The sequence below is a fragment of the Chaetodon trifascialis genome, chromosome 10, assembly GCF_039877785.1.
Source record: "Chaetodon trifascialis isolate fChaTrf1 chromosome 10, fChaTrf1.hap1, whole genome shotgun sequence".
NCBI lineage: Eukaryota > Metazoa > Chordata > Actinopteri > Chaetodontiformes > Chaetodontidae > Chaetodon > Chaetodon trifascialis.
The window spans coordinates 4218976-4237443 of NC_092065.1; the positions used below are offsets into that span (position 1 = coordinate 4218976).

General features: G+C 42.6%; 2 protein-coding genes across 2 annotated transcripts; one reads left to right on the forward strand and one right to left on the reverse strand.

Annotated features, from left to right (window-relative positions):
- The first annotated feature begins 71 nt into the window (after positions 1 to 71).
- Positions 72 to 6422, forward strand: rlbp1b (retinaldehyde binding protein 1b). Its single transcript, XM_070972297.1, has 8 exons — positions 72 to 156; positions 1238 to 1281; positions 2873 to 3001; positions 3560 to 3764; positions 4325 to 4503; positions 4581 to 4739; positions 4887 to 4997; positions 5125 to 6422. The coding sequence occupies exons 2-8, from the start codon at positions 1270 to 1272 to the stop codon at positions 5251 to 5253; spliced, it is 924 nt and encodes a 307-aa protein (XP_070828398.1). The 5' UTR covers positions 72 to 156; positions 1238 to 1269; the 3' UTR covers positions 5254 to 6422.
- Positions 6423 to 7630: 1208 nt separating this feature from the next.
- Positions 7631 to 18468, reverse strand: LOC139338177 (monoacylglycerol lipase ABHD2-like). The gene is made up of 11 exons (XM_070973133.1): positions 18398 to 18468; positions 17942 to 18022; positions 17125 to 17352; positions 15781 to 15956; positions 15128 to 15295; positions 14601 to 14784; positions 14383 to 14475; positions 14025 to 14126; positions 13870 to 13939; positions 12445 to 12529; positions 7631 to 9752 (listed from the first exon to the last, which is right to left on the reverse strand). Exons 3-11 carry the CDS (start codon positions 17331 to 17333, stop codon positions 9526 to 9528), a joined length of 1314 nt encoding a protein of 437 aa, XP_070829234.1. The 5' UTR covers positions 17334 to 17352; positions 17942 to 18022; positions 18398 to 18468; the 3' UTR covers positions 7631 to 9525.

An 18468-nucleotide genomic window follows, 5' to 3' on the forward strand; every position in this document is an offset into this window, starting at 1 on the left:
TCTGCCACTTTTATGCTGATTGAAAAGAAAAAGAAATCTGTCGGATGTAATCTGGTGTGACGCCACTAATCCCAACACTACAAATCATAGGTCCCGTCCTCCTGGCTCCTCACAGACCCCTGCGAATCCCCACCAGGAACTTCACATCCGCCTCAGGTAAGACTCCTCCACTGATTGGCTGCTCCATGCTCTTTTCTTCATTGATGTTCTCTCATGAAGTGGCATCAAACTAAAAAAAGAAATGTGGACGTCTGGCTGCATTTAACAAAAGTTTCTTCTTGCATTTTGAGGTATTTGATGCTAAATCCAAGTCAAGTGATGCTGCTCAGTGGGTGCATCATGGGACTAATGCTGGCAAGGTTCAGAGCTGCATTCCCAGTGTGAGCAACAATTCCAAAAATGCAAGAGCTCCTTGTGTTACAGCTTTGGATATAAGTGTCTGAGTGGTGAAGTTATGAAGTTAGAATTCAAAGCTGTCTGTGAAGGTGATGCAGAAGAAACATGCTGGAGATGCAGTATGGCAGCTGGAACGTCTTTCAGTCTCCTCAAACATTTACATGTAAAATTTCACGGCACTTTTTTTGAAAGGGTCAGGAATGTTTGTCTGCACATCAAACCTATGAGAAAAATTCTCCAGGTTTCCGAAGATGACAGGGAACTGTGTGTACAATGATGCACAAGACAACTGAGAATTTTCCAACAATTATTTTCATTATCAGTTAATCTGCTGGTTATTCCCTCCACAAAATGCCAGTTTAGAGCAGTTTAGCTTCTATAAATGGCTTCTTTTGTTTGAGCAAGTGTCTAAAAGCCAAAGATATTGAATTTACTGTCACATATCCTGACATAGCAGAGACTAGAGTCCATTTATTGATTAGAGTTAGAACAAGAGGATGCAAGTGCTGCAGGACGCTTTGAGAAAAAATATCTTCTTTACTTTATGCATAAAGGTTCAAGCATGATACAACCTGAATTTCTGAATGTTTATGGTGATGCAGAATTTATTGCCATGATAGTAAAGAGTTCAAATTTATGTGAGTCTGTTGATTATGAAACCAAAAGACTCTCAACCTTAAATCTCCTGTTAAATCACGCAGGACTGGATGAATGCTAAATATAGCTGAATCAAGGTACCCTGTGACAGCAGAGAGGGTGGGATGAAGGGAGATTAAAATGGACTACAATGTGTCAATTGTTTTGTGTTTTTTACTGTGAAACCCCCTTTCATTCCCTGCAGACAGTGCGAAGCTGATCTAAAGAGCAGGAGAGATGGCCGTGGTTGTGAGTACTTACACTTTCACTGACTTTAAACTATGCTGGTCTGATTCTGCTCAGTGCAACATTTTGCATGGATATTTGAACTGTAACGGGGGTTTGGAAGTTGGAGAGGGCTGTGCTTGAGTAATACTCACACAAGAACGAGCTGCCAAGATAAATACTTATTTATCTTCCTGTAACATGGACTCAGCTGCAGCTCAACATTTCTCAAGACCAAAGCCCATTGTTAGCAGCTACAGTAGCCTTAGCTGCTAATCTCTGATCCCTGCTCCAGGTCTGCAAGCAGTCCTTACTCTGTATTTACAGGCTTTACTGGACTCATGTGAGGGAGATTAATCAAACACAGAGGCCTATTGATTATGCTCCAGCAACATTTTTGGACAGGCATTTTGTCTCTAATGTGGATTAGATGTGTTTTAAACCGCACACAGCACAACCCCTGTGAGAGAATTATTTATTATTAGCTTTTGTTCAACTTGAAAACTTAGATGAAAAGATTTATGGGCAGTTTCTCTGCATAGACGTTCACTGTTTATTGTCCTCCGTCACAGCAGACAGGCACAGATGTAACTGATAACACTGACGATGGATCTTGCCACTGCCAGCGAGCGAGTGCCGACAATACCAGGGCACAGGAACTGGCACATCTAAATGGAATGCATCCATTATTAATCTTATTAATGATACCTATGCTTTCCCTGTCATGATGAACTGTCCACTGTGGAAAGTTCCATTCATGTGTGGCTGATATTACCAACAGCCTGCTGAAAGGCTTCAAGATGTGTGACACGTCATTCAGCGCTGATTTTATCTATTAGTGGAACTAAACAGGAATAGTTCGGGCCCTAAAAGCCACGTTCAACTCATTATTATGACCCACTCATAGCTGCAGCTTGTGGGGCTGGGTATCAATCTTCAGTACATGTTGGTGTCAAATTCTGTTGGAATCAGATTTGTATTTATTAATATTTACAGATTTAAACCTTAATATTGCCAATCTCTGACTTCATCAATGCAAAGTTCCCATATAATTTAAACAGGATTCAACATTTAAGACCTTTAGCTTCTTTTCTTAATGGTTAAAGGTTTCTGCTTTAGTATCAGTACTGAAAATCAAGTGAAAGTGAAAATCAAGAAAATCAATGTTAGAAGACACTGAGGCCTTGGAGCTTGAAAATAATTTACAATGATGAACTTACTGTTGCTTCTATCTGATACATGAGCTAGTGCACAACTTGTGCATTTACTGTAGTTATGCAGAACTGCACAATACTAGTGTTAGCTGTAAAGTAATCAATGTGCTGACATCCCTGAGAGAAATTCTGTTGCGTTATGAGTTATGAGCATTAACGATAAAGTAAAATGAATGCACGACAGAAGTTTTGACTTGTCAAACACATGTGATGAGTGTTAACACTCATTTAGCCGTGCCAGTTGCAAGGCCCTGGTTGTAGTGTATGCAGTCTGGTGCTGGGAACCACGACAGAGCTGTAATTAGGGTCAACATGACTGCTGGAAACAGTGTTGCAGCAGCACTAACTGTGGTCCCAGTAAGTCTTCTGCCTTCACATTAATACTGACTCCTCTATTTCAGAGTGGAACTTACCGCATGGTGTCAGAGGAGGAGCAGGCTCTTAGGGCCAAGCTTGAACGCCTCACTGTCAAGGACCACGGTCCAGTGTTTGGACCCTGCGCCAGCCTGCCAGACCACACCAAGCAGAAGGTAAGCAGACATGTTGACTACATCAGAAAAATCTGAACACAAAACACAGTATTAACATAAATATACCTGTAGAATTAAGTGGTGGTTCATGATCTCATTCTTTTCTCAGAAAGAAATTAGTTCATCATGCACCATCAGTAGATAACGGCAAATTCAGAGAGTCTGGCTGTGCTGATGCTTGCATTTTCCAGCCACTAGCCAGCTTTGGCCCTCCTAAGTCTACGATTTCCAGTGTTTTCAATGCATTCTTTCATTTAAATAAACATTCATTTAAGTATTGATGTGGTAACATGAGGAAAAGTACTGCAGGTGGGTTCTGACAAGAGCAAAAACTGGCTAGCGGGTTAGCATTGCATGCAGATGACCAAGTTAGCTATCATACCTGCTGTCAACGTGGATGGAAGCTAAGATAACACATTAAATTAAGTTGAGCAGACACATTTGATGAAGGCAAACCTGAGGTCCTCACTAACAGAGACAGTATGCCAGCAAACTGGGGGCTTTAAGACCGAAGCTATCCAAAATATGAGCTAACGTCTGCTCTGGCTCCCCCTACAGGCCAAGGATGAGCTGAATGAGACAGATGAGAAGAGGGTGGCGGCAGCGAAGGAGCTGCGAGATATGATTAAGGAGAAGGCAGACGGAGGTGATGACCTGGCCAAGGGGGTGCAGGACACATTTGGGGAGAAACCAGACAGCTTGCTGATCCGCTTTATCCGGGCCAGGAAATATGATGTGCCCAGAGCCTTCGAACTCATGAAGGGTGCGTCAGGAGAGAGAGAACAGTGTCTCCTAATTACATCTATCAGTTCAACATAAAAGAGAGCAATAACAAACCTGTGAATCTTTTTGTATGTTGACAGTCTGGTGTCTGGAATGTTTTATAATGATGGACACACAGACGGGCTTTGAATGACATGTTTTTGAAGTCCAATACCAATAATTATGATTTTGCACTGGCAAAATAAGGTGTCAATATTTCCAACTGATCATTATCATGCAAAAGAAAATAGTGATTTAGTATTTCCACCTTTCATTTGTCATTGACAGCAAAAAAAGCCACTGAAGCAGCCTTCAGATCATCATGGGACAATGAAACCTAGATTTATTAAATAGCTTTAGGTGCTGCAGACAGTGTGACCTACCTTTTCATTTCTAGCATTAACACTTAATTTTGCTTTTAAACTATGAATGACTATTCTAAAGAAAACCACAATCCCAGAGTTGCTTATAGAGCCTCTGTCACTTTGTCACATGAGCAGTCAATACCAACAAAAGCCAAATGTCCAGCCTGGTGTGACCCTAGAATGTGTTTCCATCCAGGCTACGTGCGTTTCAGGAAGGATTACCCCGAGCTGTTTGAGAACCTGACCCCTGAGGCTGTTCGCAGCACCATCGAGGCCGGCTACCCTGGCATCCTGCCCAGCAGAGACAAGTATGGCCGCGTGGTTCTGCTCTTCAACATCGAGAACTGGGACTACGAGGAGATCACCTTCGATGAGGTGAGCGAGGCTCTGAGTGACCATGTCCCACAAAGATTCAGTTAGTAAGCAGCCAATAAACATGTGTGTGTGTTCAGATCCTGCGTGCCTACTGCGTGATCCTGGAGAAGTTGCTGGAGAACGAGGAGACTCAGATCAACGGGTTCTGTATCATTGAGAACTTCAAGGGCTTCACCATGCAGCAGGCGTCAGGAATCAAACCCACCGAGCTCAAGAAGATGGTGGACATGCTGCAGGTGGGAAAGTCTAATCTCAGGCCATGAGCTGTTCTGTTAGCGCAGGCGGATTGCAGGGTGGAGGAGATCTTTCTGCAGGACTCCTCTTCAGTGAAGGTTTTATCCAGAATTATAACCAAACCACCTGACTCTCTCTTCTCCCACCAGGATTCGTTCCCTGCTCGTTTCAAAGCGGTGCACTTCATCCACCAGCCCTGGTACTTCACCACCACCTACAATGTGGTCAAACCACTGATGAAGAGCAAGCTGCTGGAGAGAGTGAGTTAGAGTTTATGACGACTTTTTACCACAGATATCCACTCAATTTAAATTTCCACTCAGACAGTAAAGCACTGAAAATACCCAGAGTTTCAAACGCATCTAACGGCTGCTGTTCTTGCTGTAGGTGTTTGTCCACGGAGATGAGCTGGAAAACTACTACAAGGAATTTGATGCCGACATCCTTCCCTCTGAGTTCGATGGAAAAGGTTCCAAGTACGACGGCAAGGCCACAGCAGCAAAGCTGTTCGACTAAACGTCCTCCCTTTCTTTGCACCAAGCAAGCGAACGGCCATTATATATAACGAAACCCCTCAGACTGCGGAGACTCAAAGCCCAATCTAGCTGTGTGGTTGGAGGAAAAAGGTTATGAATGAAAGTCACGAATGTGTGAGAAGTTTGAGTGATGTTTTCCAGAAGTCCTGACAAAGCACAGACCAGTAGGAACGAGGCAGTTTCACCTTCAAACACACTTCCTCTCCACAGTACTCTGTATTACTGGTATTCTTGGTTGACTTTGCACCAGTTTAGAGTGAAAATCGACCTCAGACTGACTTGAAATTGGCAGTTCATCATGCTGAACATTTAGGTGCTTTTTGCAAAATGTGTTATTTTCACACATTAAAGAGAATTTTAGACAGGCGCAGTTTTGATGCTTCCTCATTGGTGTGTCTGAAGAAGCTCTGACATTCCAGATTTGGGTTTGCTGGCAAACACCTTTTATTTTACAAAAAGACCAAATTCATAGTACTCTCTCCAATGTCTGATGTTTCACTGATTCACAAACACGAGATCTCAGAGCTCTTTGAAAGTCACCAACAGGGATAAATTTCAAAACAGCACGAGCTGACAACTGAGTCACCACAGCTGATTAAAAATACCAGTGACCAGATGTCCACGGTGGTGGGATCACCTATTTCAACAGATTTCAAGGCTTTGCAAGTTGATTTTCATCCCAAACTCAAATGAACGGAAGCAAGTGGCTGTTCAAGAGGCAGTATTAAATCTAAAATGGCAGAGGCGGGGAAAGATTCAGCATTAGTATAAAGTATACATGATTCTTTGAACATTCAGGAAAAATTGATGCCACATTCACTGAAATCACCCATGTTAAGCCCACCGCCTGGCCTTGAGCAGCAGACTGAAATCTTCTGTCTCTCACCTCTGCTGTGACGCTTTGTTTGGACCACAGTTCACCCACACAGCTTGCTCGAACACTGGCAGGCCCCAGCTTTCTCAGTCTCCATTCTCTGCCTCCATCTCCCCTTCAAGTAAGAGGCTGATACTCCAACAAGTGTTTGTCTCTCGTGTTTCTTTTTGGGGGATTTTTCTTCAGTATGAATACTATGAAGTGTTACCCACTGTGCTACCTGGTGCAACAATAAGACTGTCAATAAATGTACAATAAACTGTATATAAATGTAAGTTGTTGTAAGTTGCTTTCCAAATCTAAACAAGACTAAGAGTCAGCACTAGCAGCTCCATGAGGCTGCACAGCGCTACCTTGAGCTAAAAGTGTTAGCATGCTAACATATAACACTCACCATGTTAGCATGCTAACATTTGACAGCTGAGGCTGATGGGTCTGATTTTGCAGATATTTGGTCAAAAGTAAAAGTATTTAATTGCAGCTCACATAGCATCCACATATCAACCTCATGCAGAAGAAAGTCAGAGGGATTCATCCTCTGGGAGCCGTGAGCGTCAGATCTCTGTTGACAGCTCTGCTAGAAATCTAAAACTAGATGCTACAATGAACAGACAAAAAAAATCAATGTGAAAAACATTTTTTAATGGGTGAGTTCAAATATGACTAATCAGTCCTGGCTGTCAGAACAAAACACATGATTAGAAATGTTACACATATATATGCTGATACAAACTACAGCGCCATACAGAACAATAGGAACTGTAGAGACAGTAAAGTGCAGTCAGGACATATTGCACATACAGACACAGCGGCGGTACAGTTGTATTAAATCTGATGGTTGAAACAATGATAATAAGACAAGTATGGACTTGGGTGGAGTCTGCTGAATGTACAGGATGTTACTCACAGGAAACTATGATTAATATCAAACATTCACACCACAGGCACTCCTCAAAAGAGAAAAAAAGAATAAGCCACAGAAAACAAAGTAAATCATCTGCACGTGAACTTCACCTCTTACTTTGAGACCTTTACTCCTCCATTCACTTTTTATGTAACTATTCGTTTTATGTGGCAAACTCCACCCATCCTCTATGCCAGTGTTTCCCAACCTTTTTGAGCCACGGCATATATGACTAAGACTTAGATCTTTATTGATCCCAATTTGGGAAACTAAGTGTTAGTGTTAATATTTTACATTAGGAAAATCCCAAGGCACACCACCAAACACAAGTGTCACAAAAAGTATATTTGTTGAAATATAATGAAAATCTAGTCTCAATTGACTCAATTTACTTACTCAGCGTGAAACCTGGGCCTATTTAGTTGAACACAAAGCGGATATTCTTGCAGGGATTGAAGAAAGACAAACAGGAAGATTTCACCAAGTGAAATTGGAAGATCTTCCATGGCACACCTGATGATTTCTCACAGCACACTTATGTGCAGCGGCACAGTGATTGGGAAACACTGCTCTATGTAGCAATAAGCAGATTAAAACAAACCCCAAAAACCTTTCTCACCTGTAAAACTCATCAATTAGTCCTTGCTCACAGATATGAGACGCCGTATCTGAGCCGAAGCCATGAGGCTTTTTTAGGTCATTAGGCTATTAAAAGGTTCAAGGTTGAGCTACTTTTTTTATTGAAAAGTGAAACGTGCTTTGGTCCATTTGTTTAATAAGTGCATAAACTGAGAGTCCACAATTGGATTTCTTATTTAATACGCTTACTGTTTGTGTCCCATTTGCACTCTCTCCTCTCCTTTTTGTTGAGACAGTAAACACGGTTTGACCCAGCTCTGTCCTCACCGGCCTCAGTCACGTATACGTCTTCAGTGTCTCGTGTCCTGGATTGTAAAGATCTAGCTTTTCTGTGGTAATAATCAGAGCAGCATTTGGGAAAGTTAAGCCATCTGACCATCCTCATGCTATTGCAGGAGGTGTTATAGTGCTGCTGTTACTGCTGCTTCTAAGGTACCAAGGAACAATTAGAAGAAAAGGGACGAGCTGACCTTGAGCAGTACAATGTGTGGAGTCAATGTTAATGCAAAAATCCTTTCAACAACACACAAAGACTGTTAGAAAAACCTCACTGAAGCGAAGATAATATTGTCTGTATGTCTGTTTGTGTAACTCTTAGTCCTCTTTAAAAGTCTGACACCCTGATTCTGGAGAGTGGTGTCAAAAAAGGCACAATGATACCTCAAAATATATAAATAAACCAAAATGGGTGTTATCCATCCATCCATTTCCTATACCGCCTATCCCTTTCGGGGTTGCAGAAAATGGGTGTTATTTAACACATTTTTCTGCAAAATTCTCTTATTGGAGACAAACAAGATCATATTGTATCATATTAAGGAAATCTGAGTATGACCGAACCCGACAGACGTTATGTTGAGCCTTAAGAACAGCTGGAAACCATCACTGTAAACTATAAATCGTCATACTGCTGCTTATCGGAGGTAGCTCAATGACTCAAGAGGAGCAAGAAACCAAATGTGTTGCAGATTCACATTTATATTAAGGCACTTCAGTCTGGTCATGAACTTCACCAGTTCAGTTTTTTTCACTAGAAAACAACAACATGCTTCAAAATGTGAAAGATGCTGGTCATCACGTGTATTTTAAAGTGCATACTATGGTTATGCTTTTAAGGCTTCTGACTATTTGCCAAATAAATGTGTCCGTCACACTTCACGAAGACGATTTTCCAGTTTTCCTGATTTATGCCAGATGTCTAATGTGTAAGCTGGTTTGTGAATATTTGAAAAACAGATGAATGTCTTCCTTAAAATTATTAAACTAATGCCACTTGAGTACACACAAACATAGAAAAACATGATTTATGAGCACAATTTTTAGATCTTATGAAAACCAGTTTGATTGAAATTCCCTGGAGTGCACAAAAATATGACTCAGGAAAATAAAGACAGATATCTGCTTCTGAAAATGAACCTTCATGTAGTATCTAGGAAGTAGTATTTCCTGTAGAAAAGTACTTTTGTCTTCTTCCAACCTGCAGGTCAAAGGTCACCTTCCTGTCCAAACCTAAGACGCAGCAGCTGCCAAAGACCAGCAGAGGGTGAAATTGTGTTACGTGGAGGTTAAATGAGAAAACCAGGAGAAAGCATGTCACCATGGGGGTCACATTACATTTTCCAGTCTTATTATCTGATGTGAGTTTCAGTTTATAGCTCAGTGTACGAACTTCCCCTCAGCCAGCCTTTTCTAATCCACTTTCATTCATTTTCACTTTCATCCATGTCAATACCCAAATTTCCCACAATTACATATGAATATGTCAGGTCATTGTTACAGAAGGCTGAGTGTGTCTGTGTGTTTTTGGTCTGTTGTTTTGTCTCCAGACATCTTTGTTACCCGCTGACTGTTACACCTGTGCTCTGCAGGTGGGAGTTCACGTCCTGGTGGCTGCTCCTCTGGCAGGCTGGCCGGTCCCTCTCCCAGCGGCAGATGGCGTCGGTGTACTCGACGATGACCTTGTCCATCCAGGTGAGGGGCTGAGGGAACAGCACGGCTCCCTCAAAGAAGCCCAGGTGGCCTCCATGTTGGGTCAGGGCAAATATCACATTGGGCATCTTCTCTGCAGAGAGAACGAGAAGGAGTGTTCAACAGTATTTAACACCTAACTTAGTGCCATCGCTCCAGCTCCACCAGCTGCTGAGCCATGGAGGAAGTGTCTGTAACAGGAAGTGAGGGCTGCTTTGGGTTCTCAGTGAACTCGCCTTATCAGCAACTGATGCCGTGAACCAATCACCAGAGCTCACCATGACATCGGCTCTTATGTGTTAAGTTTCAGTTCACCAACTGGATGAATCAGCCTCCACACATGCTCAGAACTGAATGAGGTTTTGGGATGAAAGAATTCAAGAATCTCCAGCTTCTCTTGACTGGACATACTGCCTCCAATATCATCTTAAAAATAAGGAAGCATTAAACTGACTCATTCACAGTGTTTGGTTCCTGTTTAAAGTTCTAATAACAGATATGTTTTGGCCACTTGGCGGCAGCAGAGACAGTAACATTCACACATAATGGCTTCATACAGTATGTGCAAGATATAGAGCAGTGTTAGCATTCATGTGGATTTGTGTTTCTGGCCACCTGATGACATTAGGTTCAATATTTACTCTTCTTTCAGATCTGTTTGGTCTCTACCAGCTCCTCAGGGCTCTTCTGCTGCTAAATGCTCCACTATGTTGAGCGACTTGTCGCTAACTTTGTCTGTCTGCTGTCTGGTTGTGAACAGTGAGTTTTTAGAACAGAGAGAGCAAAACAATCACCTGAGACACTAAAAAGCTCCATGAAGTTGAGAGTAAGGGCAGACTCTGGTGATAATCATCTGTGAGTTAATAATGATCCCTTTCATATTAGTCATAGCCATTGTTGTCACCCTCTTTAAAGCTGCATTAAGTGATTTTTGACCACTTCTACAAATACCCAAATCACCCTCAGTGAACCACAACCATGACATACTGTACTACTGTATATACTGTACTAATGGCCCATTAAGCTGCAGTGACTGATAAGGTGGGACATAACTGCCTATTTGAACATCAAGCAGACAACATGGAGTCAAATTTCATGTCACAAGATTAGCATAAATGAAATATTTACTCTGCTTGTAGGTCTGGTTTGGTCTCCACCAACTCCTGGAAGAAATATTCAAGTCCTCAGTGATGTGGTGTACACTCTGCTTGTCTGAGTCTGCTGTGTAACTTTCATATACGTACGGTCTACGTAAACACTAAATTTATGAGCATCCAGGGAACCTAAACAATGAGCTTTAAGTTAGAAGAGCTTTGAAGTTACAGTTGGTTTTCATTGGTTGAACAGTGCTAGTGCTGGTAAAGACTGTCGAGAAGAAACATCATTGTCTCACTTTGATTTCCTGCTCAGGCCTCTCCAGCCATTTGGTAACTAAAGGCCCTCTGCTCTTGTCAGCGTGAAGGTAAATAATTAAGCTCTCTCCTGCTCTGTGGAGGTATTGATAAAATGGCTCGGTGACTGACTGTGAGGCCCATAGCCAAGACGTTTGAGGATGCCAGCCTCTTTCCCTTTCTGTTACGCTACACCACCGACACACTTTCTCCTGTTTACATGTGTGTGCAGCGTGTAATAAACACACCTCAATTCAACTAGATATTGGGGGTTACTTGATTAGTTATATCTATGATGTAATATTGAATACTGTCACCAAATCTTCAAAATCTATTCTTTGAAGAAAAGAATCACAAAACCAGATTAGACAGTTAAAACATTACACATTAGTTTGAACCTTGTATAAATACCTACAAATTAGTCACTGTAAGTTAAGATGTGAATAATTTAAAGAAAAAAATAATTCTGTCTGTTGTTTCCTTGAAGTAAAGGACAAGCTTAGAATTTGACTTGTCAAGGTCTTGGTTGTAACACACACTGCTTTACATGCACAGGGGCTAGTGTATGTGACCTACCCAACACACACACACACACACACACACACACACACACACACACACACACACACACACACACACCTATGTACACACACACACACACACACACACATATATATGTACACACACACACACACACACACACACACACACACACACACACACACACACACACACACACACACACAAACAGCCCAGGTAGATCACATAGCCCTGAAAAATTCAACAAGACTCTCTGAGCTGGGCGGTGTTGAGCAGATAGCTGTGACAAGACTTTATCAACACTTAAGACTTCAGTGTCCAGCTCCGGTGGAGGGAGGACAACGGGTTCATTGGCTCTACACTTGTCTGAGGACAATGTTTTACTGATGCAGTCATCCTATTATATTCAAAACAAACATCATATGAGCCGTTATGGCAACAGTTTAGTTAAGCCTTCACACTTTGCTGCATGATTAGATTTGCAGAGGAGTACATTATATTTGCAGACTTCCATATAACTGTTTTCATCAGGTGTGAATGATTATGTAAGGGATGTACATTATTGTTTTATTATAAGTTGCTTTAATGCATGATGCTCCTATTTTCTGATTGGCCCATTAAAGCAGTTTTAAGATCTACTTTACATCCTTTGTCTCTTTAGCATGAGACCCTGGTGAAGTCTTTCTACCAAAACATGTTGATTTTTATGTACCAGGGACAATGACTCGTTTAAATCCATGTGGGTAAAACACACAAAATACCAGATATTAATGTTAACATAATATCTTCACATAATACCCCAAATATGTCTAATTACCCAGCACTGATGAGTGACTCTTGTCTATGAACACAAACCTGCGAGTGTGCGAGGAATAGCCAGCAGTGACTGATGAACTAGTGGGTCGTCTGAGGAGTTTACCAGGAGGAGAGGCACAGTCACCTGAACATGAAACGACAGTTTGTTTCTGAATGACTTCAGGAAGGAGCAGCAGCAGCAGTCGTAATAGTAGTAGTATGAGTAGAAGATGCTATAATAGTAAGTTAGCCAGTGTAGTGCAGTAGTTATAGAAGCAATAGTACTATAGTTGTACCAGTAGTGGTAGCAACAGTAGAAGTAGAAGTAATGGTGTTAGAAGCAGTAGTAGTAGGTCATGTAACTTCAGCTGTAGCAGTAGAAAATACAGTGTTTGTATTTAATTTAATCAAAAAGGGAATTGAGATTTTGGGGATCTGTGCTTATTCATCTTCTTTCAGGAGTCGGATGAGAGGATGGAAACCATCCTCTGTGCTTCAGCGCAGACCTGCAGCTGACAGGCCATTAGCTCAGCTTGCCTGGCTCAAGATGACTGTTTGTGGTTTTGGGGGAATTACAGGAGTAGTGATGTTGCCAGGCAGCCAGCAGAGACACTCTGGTTTATAATACCACATAATTTCCTCTAAACAAGACATAATGTGTTAACTAGTGATCATCACAGGAGCTGCTATGAGTTTTTTTTTTTAGCTTTGGACAGAGGTGGGCTAGTTCTTTGTCCCTTGCTTCCAGCCTTTATACTAAGCTAAGCTCTTCAATTCAATTCAGTTCAATTCAATTTTATTTGTATAGCGCCAAATCACAACAAAGGGCTGCACGGTGGCGCAGCAGGTAGTGCGCGTGCCTCACAGCAAGAAGGTCGCAGGTTCGATTCCCGGGTCGGGCCTTTCTGTGTGAAGTTTGCATGTTCTTCCCGTGCATGTGTGGGTTCTCTCCGGGCACTCCGGCTTCCTCCCACAGACCAAAAACATGCTCATTAAGTTGATTGGTGACTCTAAATTGCCCCTAGGTGTGAGTGTGAATGGTTGTGTGTATGTGCCCTGCGATCGGCTGGCAACGGATGGATGGATGGATGGAAATCACAACAAAAGTTGTCTCAGGACACTTTCCATATAGAGCTGGTACAGGCCGAGCTCTTTTATCTACAGAGACCCAACAATTCCCCCATGAGCAAGCACTTGGCGACAGCGGCAAGGAAAAACTTCCTTTTAACAGGCAGAAACCTCAGGCAGAACCAGGCTCAAGCTAACAGCTCCTAGTTGTAGCTCCATAGTTAACACAGAGACATGAGGATGGTATCAATCTCAACTCGCAAAGAGACAGCAAATAAGCAATTTTCCCCAAAAGTTTGCGCACAGTTCTAACTAAAGGCACAGCAGATATAAAAATAGTAGTAGATGTATTGATATTAGCAGTACATCAAAGTAAAGCAAACTGTATGTTGTATCAAGCTTTCACTTGTCACTCACGTTGTGGATGTAGTGCACACAGCTCTCCTTCTCGTAGTACTCCTTCAACGAGCTGTAGCCATGAAATTTTCTGCAGCACAAATCGTGCGATAACATCAGTGACACAGATCAGCCATCGGCAGCCGAATTCTAGATCAAAATCCTGTAAACCTCACCTCATGATGCTGTCATCGATCTGCATCAGAGACGTGGCTGCGTACAGCCTGTTCATGTCAGCATCGCTGATGTTGCTGGAGTTCAGGCTGAGCAAACTGCTCCTGTTGAACAGAACAATAAAGGTTTTTAGACCAATCAGGGCAGGAAGCTACACTGTTTTTATGCCAGCATGACAATGCACCAACTCCAAGTCACGGCTGATGGAATTCACACGATTAGCCTAATTTTTAAAGCAAGATCCAAGTTTTGTCTGGCTGCTTTCTGGCAGTCATACCAGAGTAAAGCAATACCTCAATGCACATAGGATGAAAGATGAATATATCTGTAACTTTACAAACTGTTGTTGTGTTTCTCCACCTGTGTGAAAGGATGAGCTTCTTCATGTTGTCCGCTAACACGAAGTTGTAGAGCCTCCGGCACTGATCCCACTGGAGGAATGTTTCCTGGGCCCTGCACGCACACGGATGCATAAGTGCATGCACATTATGGCGGGAAAAACACTCATAATGTATATTCAAAGGTTTCGACTAAGGTGTGTTTTTAGAAATGATTTGATTCTCCTGCATTCTACCAACCTGAGGGCGCTGTATCCCTGACAGACGCTGACAGAGCAGAGCACTCTGTCCTGGTTCGATTTGTTCTCACCCAGGAACTTACAGACAATGTTTCCCCCCAGACTGAAGCCCACTACCACCAGCAGTGTCTGGGGAAAAGCTCGCTTGATGTGGCCCACCATGGCCGCAAACTCCCAGGTACAACCTGAATGAAAGAGACACTTTTACAATGGTAGTAGTACTTAAGTGTGACATTAGATTAGATGGTTAATTTAAACTATATGTTTTATTTAAAGGCTCTGATACTGCCGCCCCCTCCCACTGAAGATCTTCCATACTTCCCCCTTTCACTATCTCCTTCCAGCTCATAAAATTAGCTTTTCTCAGTGTGTTCATGTGTTGCAACGTTGACTCATTTTGCTTTGCTTCCCCTAACTTTAGTTGTCTTTAAAAAAAATGCAATGTTGTGAACTTCCTCTGTTCGCTTTGGACTAACATGTCATCACACCCACAAGTCAGCGACTACCACGTGACGTTTTCCTCATTACCGTAGGTGAACATGCGCGGCGATGTGAGCTCCATGTTGGGCAGAGCTCCCAGGTGGTTGAGAACAGCACAGCGGTAACCCTGCCGCTGGGAGTGATCCACAAAGGTCCGAATGTAGTTCTTCTCGCTATGGTTACCGATCCCAGGGCAGATTACCATGGTAATGTCATCTGACACACACACACACACACACACACACACACACAAACACACATACAGACAAACATGAGCCAACACACACACAAGCATACAAATTGGAGTCATGTGTGGGCATAAAATCGATGCTATGAGTGTGTGTGTGTGTGTGTGTGTGTGTGTGTGTGTGTGTGTGTGTGTGTGTGTGTGTGTTTGCATGTTGATTTAATTGGCTGCTGAAATGCATGGCATTTTTGCTCCAGGGAGTTCATTAGCGGTCTTCTAGCGCGTGCATACTGTAGTATGAGCTGATTGTTACTTGAGGCTGATGTGCTCGCAATCCAAACAAGCAGGTAAAAAAACAGCTTAGCAAATCCACAACTAGCAAGGTCTTCATCAAAAAATAAGCTCTGAAAGTGTGAAAGAAGATCAGTAGCTGTGTGATTAAATCCTAAACATGCAGTAAATCCAAAGCCAGCTGTTTTTGGCTTTAGAGGATAGACTGCTGTTTGTGTCTGACCTCCTGTGCTGTGATCTCCATGTGCTTCAAAGAGGTCAAAGGTCGCCGTGGCCCCGTCCTGCATTGAGAGGAACTTGCGGACCCCGCAGGGCGTCGGGGTGTTGACTCGTCCCATCTTGCCATACAGAGCTGTCTGCAGATGACCACTCTTACCCCACAGCAAGGGAGGAATGTATCTGAAGAGAAGGACAAGCTCCAGATTACATTACAGTTGTGAGTTCTTCCCTGAAGATGTTTCAACACAGTCTTAGCAAAGATTAGCCACAGACAGGCACACATACCACTCTAACAAGAGGAGGTGGCAGACAAATCTACAGGCACCGTCAGCCATTTCACTGAGCAGCCCAGGCAGCTGAGTTGGATTTAAACTCTGAGCTAGAGGAGATTACTTTGTGGCTGACGTTTTCATATCACCACATTACGTAACTCGACACACCCTATTCCCACGCACTTGCTCATTCAGGTGTGTTTGGCATCAAGGGACCTTTAGCTTTAGCATTCGCTTTATTAAACACATTGCTGCAGGCACTCCCTCTGTAAACAAAATGTGCATGATTTGCAAGTGCAGAGCAAAGACTTAACGTCTACATTGATTTTACATAGTTGATATCTCAATGTCTGTTTGCAGGTCTTAGGGAGTGACACTACATACGTGAAAAAAGAAGCACCAAGGCGTGACAGCACAAATGGAGCAGAAACATGCTTTTCATTGGCTGACTGAAGCCCTCTGCCAATCAGCGTGCTCTCCATTTTTCAGGTATAAGGCAGCTCATACAGTCACTGTCAGCTAACCTGTTGAGCTACCAAACTTCTTGCCTCTCAGTACACATATGTCCTCTGTTTTTAGGCATTCATTTTTTTTATCTAGCTATTTTTATATGAAGAATGTTTTGGTCTAACTTGTGACTTTCATTGCTCTCCATCTGTTTTTCAGCTCATTCTCCTCACTGTGGGAAAACTAAATAGAGTGAGAATTAACCCTTGAAGATCACACCAAAGTCAACAAGACCAAGTCACGAATGACAAGTCAAGTCCAGATCAGAAAGCTGTTTTGTCAATCATTCTGTCAGATGTTCCACTACTTGTCTTACAGCACCTTGAAAAGCCATGTCAGTGAACCTCACAGTTCATCTATCTCCTCTGTTGTGACAGACTCATTCCCAGGCAGCTCACTGATCTGTCACCTCCCCTCTGTCAGTGGTTGTAAGATAGCAGTGGGCTTAATTGTTAATTAGCCAGGTGTGGCACCTGTATCTCAGGTGATCAAGACGCCGATTAACAATGCAGAAGTCATCCAATGTTCCTCGTCTTTAGAACTGGGACTAGATAATCATAAACACTCACTCTTTGGTCAGCATTGGGCAGGATTTAAGCAGGAAGCGGCTGAGCGGTGTGTCCTGGTAGGTGATGTCTGGTGGTGCTGTGGTACTCTTCAGGTTCAGACAGCGGACGATGATGTAGAGGACAGTTGCCACAGCTGCCAGCTTCACACCATCGAACATGGCGGGCAGCTCCGGGCTGAAGGTGTTCATGTCACCGTCCTCCGTGGTCATCGTGGACACGGGAGAGGACCTATACACAGCATGTTAGGAAGGTTTACATGACTTAAAAGCTTACAGGTGGTGGAATTAGACAGTAATATGACACTGTTCGAATTATCTAATTTACTGATATTGGAAAAAATACTAATAAAAATAGAACCTGATCATGACGGCTTTGGCTTTATTAAATAAATATCATATATCAATCAGCAAGACTGCATTTCTCTTTACCTTCTTTTTAGATTTCTACCTGACAAAATCTACATAAAATAGCCTTTAAAACTGAACTCCCCTTAAATTTTTACTCATTTCTGACTGTTTATCTCAGAGTCAAGTATTTTTTTGTGCGCTGCAGTTCCTCTCTTTGGAGAGCTGCTGGCCCTGGAAACACGTCTGTAGTCTGAGGTCAATGCTTAATTTTACTGTACTCTGCAGCAGACTTACAAAATCTGGAACAAAATGCATAAACACTGGCTCACAAAATAGCATATATTGGATGCTTCAATTCAAAAGCGCGTATACTGATATTTATCATCGTTTAACTCATATTGATCAAGTCAACACTTAACAGCATTAACCAGCAGAGATGCTCTCTGTTGACTTCACCCCGTTTCACCCACCTTGCTGTCTAGCTTTGAAGGAGACACAGTGGTCGTGGTCCCTCCTTTTTGAACAGAAAGTCTGATGACGCGCACTCAGTGCTGGAAAACACGGTTAAACCTTCTTAATAACAACTTACTGGATTCAGTTCAACAAAAAACTACAACAGAAACCTGAAAAGACATCGTGTTATTCGCTATGACAGATAGGCCTAGTTTAGTTGAACTCCAAAAAACTAGGTAAACTAGCTACAACTAGCCAAACTAGCAGAGACTGGAGTAAACAGCCCGTCGTGTTCCGGTTAGCTTAAATGAGTCACAGGTATCCCTTCCCTCAGTTTCTTGTACTCCTTTGTCACTCAGGTAAAACTGTCTCCAAAGTGGGTCGAGGTTAAACTGACGACCTCAAAAAACACTAAACAGAATATTGCGTAAAGTTCATGTTTTTAAGTATTCAGACACCATTTTCGGTCTTACCATCGTGCTTTGCGGAGTCTGGCCGGGTTCTGGTCGGATCCACCCGGAGTTCAGCTCTGTCTCTGGACACC

Excerpts from the sequence above, each read along its gene's own strand:
- rlbp1b (XM_070972297.1), top strand. Across the intron at positions 3,765-4,324 it reads AGCCTTCGAACTCATGAAGG|GCTACGTGCGTTTCAGGAAG; the intron begins GTGCGTCAGGAG and ends GTTTCCATCCAG. Across the intron at positions 4,504-4,580 it reads AGGAGATCACCTTCGATGAG|ATCCTGCGTGCCTACTGCGT; the intron begins GTGAGCGAGGCT and ends GTGTGTGTTCAG.
- LOC139338177 (XM_070973133.1), bottom strand. The coding sequence starts at position 17,333 with ATGACCACGGAGGACGGTGACATGAACACCTTCAGCCCGGAGCTGCCC. Across the intron at positions 15,296-15,780 it reads TGGAGATCACAGCACAGGAG|ATGACATTACCATGGTAATC; the intron begins GTCAGACACAAA and ends TGTGTGTGTCAG. Across the intron at positions 14,785-15,127 it reads GCCGCGCATGTTCACCTACG|GTTGTACCTGGGAGTTTGCG; the intron begins GTAATGAGGAAA and ends TCTTTCATTCAG.